Source organism: Temnothorax curvispinosus, unplaced genomic scaffold (genome assembly GCF_003070985.1).
Source record: "Temnothorax curvispinosus isolate PA1 unplaced genomic scaffold, ASM307098v1 QBEX01011515.1, whole genome shotgun sequence".
Classification (NCBI taxonomy): domain Eukaryota; kingdom Metazoa; phylum Arthropoda; class Insecta; order Hymenoptera; family Formicidae; genus Temnothorax; species Temnothorax curvispinosus.
In genome coordinates this window covers 528,709-535,925 of record NW_020221295.1, presented here as the reverse complement: position 1 = coordinate 535,925, position 7,217 = coordinate 528,709, and the positions used below count along the sequence as shown (strand labels likewise).

The window sequence follows — 7,217 nt, the reverse complement described above, 5'->3', positions numbered from 1 at the left end:
TTCCTGTGTCCAAATTTAATCGGCATGCAAGTTTATTTTGGTATATAGTTATACAATACTCATTATCTGATTTATGTCTATATCCAAATGGTACAAAAAAGAATGAATTGCTTAGCTAAAGAATACAGTTATGTCGTACGTACCTTCCTCCCTTCTCCTACATATAATTACCAAATAAAGGGCTATTTAAAAATTGCAGACTTAATCACAGTACACTTAACTAACTTGATGTACTTAAGAATACACTCTAATCACAGCACATAATGAATTAAGTTTGTGATATCGTTTCTGTGATTCAGAACTTTTTTCTTTTTTAGAATGATAATTTCAGTTTCTTGGCAAGTATTTGATGTACAAAATGGCAATACAAAACTTAATTCACAAGTTATAAAATAATTCGTACATCGATTAAATTTCACTAATATATTATAATATTGCTGTTTGATTAAAATCCATTAGTGCAACACGTGATTGATAGTATATATATCGACTAACTATTTATAAAATAAAATAAACGTAAACACAATGCAACATATACATGTCACATTTCATGTCACATGTTTTGTTATCTCGATCTATTTGTTTTGTAATAAATTTTCTGCATATTATAGAGACGACAGGACCCAATACTCGTCTATATAAATGTATAATTTAATGTAAAATTTGATGTAAATATTTGCGAACTAATTGTAATTTTGCATTTATATAAGCATATATATATATAATTCAATGTCTTTTTGTGCCAACGTTAAATATATGTGATTAAAAAAGTCAGTATCATTCTTTCATTCAATCAAGGGTTAAGACGCTTCAGTAATGGAATTGCATGGCAAGCTGCCAAGTAAACATTTCTTACATGCAACATAAGCCCATTAGTAAAAACGTACTATTAGGTAATTTGTTCTTCTCTCTCAATGTATACAAAAATTGTGCTTGCAATTCATTACAATATTTCTATAGAATAAGCTGTAAATGTTTGTGCACTGTGAACATAACGTAAGGCTTTTCATATCCTATTTCTGCGTTGTAGTAATCAAGTAAAAGTATGTTGGTATTATCCAAAGACTTATAAAATACAGCATCGACGTTTCTTGTGTCCACTACTGCCAGGTGGTTTACCTGTACGCTCTTTATCTTTCCGTATTTCTCTGACCTGAAATATGTGACGAAACTTTGTCACTTGGAATTTTTCGCGAATTTATTTCAAATATGGTTATGAAAAAACTTGATGAAACTTACACAGAATAATTTGCGATACGGAATATTGCGAGTATTATGACACCAATTGAAATTTATAACACTTTAGCTACAGAGAAAGAAGGGGAGGGGGGAGTGTTTGCTCACCAAGGTATAAAATGCATCGTCTACGCCCATCCTCGTTTTCGCAGAAGTTTCCACAAATGGCACACCGTACTGCCGCGCGACTTCTCTCGCTTGAGTCATATTTACCGCCCAAGACTGTTGAAGATCACACTTATTTCCCACTAACACCATTGGTACTTCTTCCGCATCTTTCACTCGTTTTATTTGTTCCCTATACGTCCCAATGTCCTGCAATGTTGAACGTACAATGCAGTCATTTCAAAACTGTAAATCAAATGAATTGTCCACCTCACATGCTCACCTCAAAACTTTTAGCCGAGTTCACGGCAAACACTAACAAGAATCCTTCTCCTGTTCTCATATACTGATCTCTCATTGCACTATATTCCTCTTGTCCAGCTGTATCTAATATATCTAGAAGGCACGTCTCACCATCGATCACCACCTGTTTAAGAACATGGTAAGATGTATTTAAGGAAATAAAAAAAAAAAAGACACAAGGGACTATACAATTTTAAATCCTCTAGGTTTCTGTATTATTAAAATATATTGATTGTCGATTGGATCTAACAATAATTCAGAATGAAATAATGAATTATTGGAAACTATTACGAAAACATGGAAGAAATTGGTATATTCTTACTTGTTTTCTATATGAGTCTTCAATGGTAGGATCATACTCGTCGACAAAATGATTCTGTATCAGCTGGATGGTGAGTGCTGACTTTCCGACACCTCCAGCTCCAACTACCACGAGTTTATATTCCGTCATGACGTGTCTTAACACAAGGTACAGCTTGTATTATTTCTTTCTGATCACTTCTTGGATTGTCTGCCAATAATAAGGAAATACAGGACTGTGATATAATTATGTCACATATTTCTTATATCTAATCTTTTTGCTAAGACTTTTAGGAATTTATTATTAAGGAGTCCCATCAAAGAAATTAATTTTTCAAAATTAATTTTTTGTAAGAAATCTTATCAGAGAGATAAGATAAAGTGATGTAAACTTTGTAGATATATTATATTTATGTTTGTCGAGATATATTAAGCTTAATGTTAAAATAAAGACATGCCGAGCACAACTAATTCTGTCAATTTTTATTGTTATTAAAAAGAAGATTGCATTCTTCATACAGATTAAATAGTTAAATTTATTATAGGTCATCCTATAAGTAATGTAATAAATTTTAGATGCTTTGAAATAACGGCGAGTGAACTTGTCTGCATATCGTAATAGTATAAGCAGGGCATAAAAAAGATGGAAAGAGACTGTACAAAATGAAAGTATACATAAATGTATAATTAATTAAAAATTTACTCAGGTTTACTAGGTTTTATAAAAGTTTTTTTTTTTACCTTTTATCATTCATTAAATAAAGAAAACAAGTTAAAAAAAAAACAACATTTATGCATTAACTTTAGCTAAACTTAACTTATCTCTACAACACATCTCGTCAAATACAACGAACAGTGCGGTGAAAGCTCTAATTGACAATTATCCTTCGCGTTCGGCAGAACAAGCAGTTTTGTTAATCATCGTGTGAATTCTTGCCTTGCCTATCTTTCGTCCGCTACTTACATCTGGCGAAAGCCAACTTTTACGACATACCGAAGGCGCGTTTAACAGGGGAAACGCATCGTGAAACGTACAAGCTAACGCGGCTTAATGAGAGAAGAGCATTCAAGCGGTAATAATCTTCAAGCTGTTTAGCTTATTAAGCGACAGCCTAGTGCCCGTCTCCTGCTCAACGCAATCACATAATCGCTGGGTATTAGTCACTCGCAATTACTACATGTGCTTTAAACGGAGCCAGGCGAGCCGAGTGACGTTCACCTTACTCCTCACTCATAGGCCATTCTCCAGGAGGAGTTCCGCGGAGTCCTGGACGAATTTCGATGTTCGGACAACGGAGAGAGAGAGAGAGAGAACGGGGACCGATATATAAATAAGCGGCAGGCCGTTTTAACGATCGCGTAGAAACGCGAGCTTTCACCGCACTGTCCATTGTATTTGACGAGATGTGTTGTGAAGATAAGTTTCGTTAAGGTTAATGCATAAATGTCGTTCTTCTTTAACTTTTTTTTCTTTATTTAATGAATGATGAAAGGTAGAAAAAGCTTGCGGGGCGGACACACGACGAAGCGACCGTGATCGCGATCGCAGTCGTACGGCAGCTCCGGATAGATCGTCGGCCGAGAAGGTGTCACTCGACGAGGATATCCTCGAGCCGAGGGAGAGAAGGGTGATCGGCGACCTCTCGGGAATCGGCGTTGCCTCTCGCGGTAAACAATCGCGAGAGACGACGACACCAGGGGCGAACTGAGAAAGAGAGAAAGAGAGAGAGCGCGCGAGAGAATGAGGAGAGGGAATCGCGTTTTCCGTAGGTCTCGGCACTTACCGCGACTTCAAGGAATGCTCATTTCACACGCTGCATGAAACGGGCCGTTTAAAATGCTCCTCCTCTCCGTGGTATGCACGCTAGTCGCGTATTAGTCACCGGAGTCACCGGAGATACCATCTGGAAGAAAGGAGCATCGTCAGTGCTGCCAATGTCCCTCTTCCCCGATGACAACGACGACGTCGACGGCGACGACGACGGACGACGACGGGCACGAGTACCACGTACTTACCACGACGACCGCGACAGCGCGGAATCACGCAAGTGTCGGGAAGGGTTTTAGGGTGTTGACCGTCGCGCCGAGCGAGTACTAGATTGCGCTCACAGATGACGCTGGTGACGCTCGCGGCGCGAATAGTTGCGCCGAGCGCCGAGAGATGACACGAGTGTCACGATTGCCGTTGCGAATGGGAAGACGGTTGCCGGGTTGCCTGTAAATAATCCTCTATTTTTAATCACGATAAGGAGAACGTGGCACAATTTTCGCGTATCCATGATATCAAATATCGAAATTAATCCGATTATAACGGTTATGGTGCCAAATAAGTACGCCTAACGGTTCATGAAGAAGTGAGGTTATACTACGTCTGCCGCATAATTAATTAATTTGCTTGATAATTTGGAAATAGATTCTTATGCATAAAGAAGCATCGCAAATGCAGAAATAATAAAAATATAAAATTCCGGTAGCGTGATTCTCGATCTTTTTATCAATATAATATGAAATTTGGATAAATCGCTATAACAGAGTGGTTGTGAGGGTTGTGAGTATTATTATTGATTCGTTGTCGAAAATAATCGCCATCTTTATCCGTAATAATAGGAACGTTGTATAATTTTTCGCATATTCGTGGCATCGACTTCTATAATATTGTATAAAATACATTCTATGTGCAAGGGAGCCTTACAAATGCAGAGACAATCGAAAATACGAATTTTCAGAGTCGTACAATTTTTGATCATTTTATTAATATGAAATTTGAATGAATCGCCAATATCGATCCGTTGTCGAAAATAATCCCTGTTTTTATCCGTAATAATAGGATATTTTGGCATAATTTTTCGCGTATCCGTGACATCGACGATTGAAATTCATCGAAATATCGCGGCGGTTATGATTCGAAATAAATGCAACGAGTTCGCAATCTCATTGTCAGTCATTTTATTAATGAAAATCGCGCGTTGATTTTTCGGTTCGCGGTATCGTAAATTTGTTCGATTGTGCCTTCTCTATGCGCTTTTCCGCAATTCTCTGTTCATTTTGCCTCGAGCATGCAAGCGTAACGGAAACGCGCGGGAAAAGTGCAAGTATATACGATGCATATATGCCTCACGCGTTGTCGCACGGTAATTATACTCCAATGAGTAAGCCGCATTAATATTCATATTATTTATATTTGTCGCGTGCGCCCGATATGCATATACTCAAGTGCACGCCCTACGAGTAATCAGTTAATTAGGTCGAATGGATCGGGGCGATCATCGTTTCGCCATCCTTAATTAAGGAGATAAACGCATGCGTGCGAAATTATTTAGCGACGTAATGATTTATTGATGTCGTATGGCGATGAGAATTATACAGGAGTAAATAGTGAAAGTAACTCGCCGCGCTAATTCGCACCGCGAAATTTGACGCAGTATGCCATTGGCTATTGTTGCTCGCGACCTTAAGTCACGGCTCGCGCGAATCAGATAATTTGCGACGCGACGCGACGTTGCGTTGTGGAGTCGCCATATTAGCTTTTGAATTTCCCATCGGGCATTCGTCATTCGGTCGCGGGCGCGCAGGCAGGTAACATCGCGGTTATTGCGCGAGCAGTAATATAGGCACATTCGAGTACATGTACAGTCTGTAAGTAATCAGATAATTAGTAGCCGGTAGCCGAATGGACCGAGATGATCGGTGTTTGGCTATCCCTAATTAAGGGAGGATGCGTACGCGCGTAATGATTTATCGATAAACGCCGTCGTGTTGCGATAAAGACGAATATTTGGAGCAAATAGAGAGAGTAACTCGTTGCGCTCTCTCTTCTCTCTCTCTCTCTCTCTCTCTCTCTCTAATTCGCATCGCGAAATTTAACGCAGTATGCGATTGGTGCTCAAGTCACGGCTCGCGCAAATCAGATAATTTGCGACGCGCCGTTGCAAGTTTGCAAGTAGCGTCGTGAAGTCGCCATATTGGCTTTTGAGTTTCCCAAATCAGGCATTCGGTCGCGGGCGCGCAGGCAGGTAACATCGCGGTCGACGCGCGATCCTGTGCGTCGATCCTTTTTGGCACATTTGCGCGAGCAGTAATATAGGCACATTCGAGTACATGTGCAGTCTGTAAGTAATCAGTTAATAGCCGGTATTAGCTGAATGGGACCGGGACGATCGGCATTTCTCTATCATTAATTAAGGAGGCATGCGTACGCGCGTAATGATTTATCGATAAACCCCGTCGTGTTGCGATAAAGATGAATATCTGGAGCAAATAGAAGAGTGACCCGTCGCGCTAATTCGCACCGCGAAATTTAATGTAGTATGCGCGTATATAGTGCTCGCGATCTTAAGTCACGTCTCGCGCGAATCAGATAATTTTCGACGCGCCGTTGCAAGTTTACAAGTAGCGTCGTGAAGTCGCCATATTGGCTTTTGAATTTCCCATCAGGCATTCGGTCGCGGGCACGCAGGCAGGTAACATCGCGGTCGACGCGCGATCCTCTGCGTCAATCCTTTTTGGCACATTTGCGCGAGCAGTAATATAGGTATATTCGTGTACATGATCTGTAAGTAATCAGTTAATTAGTAGCCGGTAGTAGTCGAATGGACCGGGACGATCGGCGTTTCTCTATTCTTAATTAAGGGAGCATGCGTACGCGCGCAATGATTTATCGATAAACGCCGTCGTGTCGCGATAAAGACGAATATCTGGAGCAAATAGAGAGAGTAACCCGTCACCCTAATTTGTGTCGCGAAATCCAATGCGATATCGATTGGTCGCGAGCCTAGATTACGGCTCGCGCGAGCCGGAGCGCTCGCGTCGGAGCGGCCCGCGCCCGCGGCCGTAGTAATCCGCGCTCCGATATCGCGAGCATCGCGAGTGACGTCGTAAGACCGCCATGTTGAACTTCCTTGTCGTTCGATCACGGATACGCGGGAACGTCTCATTTAACGCGGAATCGTCGTGTTCTCGTATCATGTACGCGAGTGTAGTGGCGTGTCGCGTCGGGATTGTCGTGGCGTAGTGTTAATCGGCGCGAGTGCGCGATCGTGATTAGCCGCAGTTTTCCCGTTCGTATCGCGTCGAGATGAACATGGGTTTGCGCCAGCTATAACGGAGCAGCGAGGACGAACGCACTCGTCGGCCGCGCGGATGGTGAGTATATTCATTTATTGGTTACACGGTTAATTATTCGCTTATTTGCGATGATTAGGGTAAATACACCATTGGACGGTTAATTGGAATATTATTACCGAAGCTATTTTGTGAAAATATTAGATACGTTT

The 7,217-nt window shown here is 40.9% G+C and overlaps 1 protein-coding gene across 2 annotated transcripts; it reads right to left on the bottom strand.

Annotated features, from left to right (window-relative positions):
- Positions 1-408: 408 nt before the first annotated feature.
- On the bottom strand, positions 409-4,017 carry LOC112461550 (GTPase HRas). 2 transcript variants are annotated; one of them, XM_025026836.1, is made up of 6 exons: positions 3,961-4,017; positions 3,729-3,848; positions 1,967-2,155; positions 1,625-1,768; positions 1,345-1,551; positions 409-1,153 (listed from the first exon to the last, which is right to left on the bottom strand). In XM_025026836.1, exons 3-6 carry the CDS (start codon positions 2,093-2,095, stop codon positions 1,067-1,069), a joined length of 567 nt encoding a protein of 188 aa, XP_024882604.1. In that variant the 5' UTR covers positions 2,096-2,155; positions 3,729-3,848; positions 3,961-4,017; the 3' UTR covers positions 409-1,066. The 2 variants fall into 2 exon arrangements, with proteins under 2 accessions (XP_024882604.1, XP_024882602.1); XM_025026834.1 differs by lacking the exon at positions 3,961-4,017 and having other exon boundaries at positions 3,729-3,935.
- Positions 4,018-7,217: the final 3,200 nt, after the last annotated feature.

Coding starts and splice junctions, on each gene's coding strand:
- LOC112461550 (XM_025026836.1), bottom strand. CDS start 2,095: ATGACGGAATATAAACTCGTGGTAGTTGGAGCTGGAGGTGTCGGAAAG. Junction 1,769..1,966: donor AAGACTCATATAGAAAACAA/GTAAGAATATAC, acceptor GTTCTTAAACAG/GTGGTGATCGATGGTGAGAC. Junction 1,154..1,344: donor ACGATGCATTTTATACCTTG/GTGAGCAAACAC, acceptor CACATATTTCAG/GTCAGAGAAATACGGAAAGA.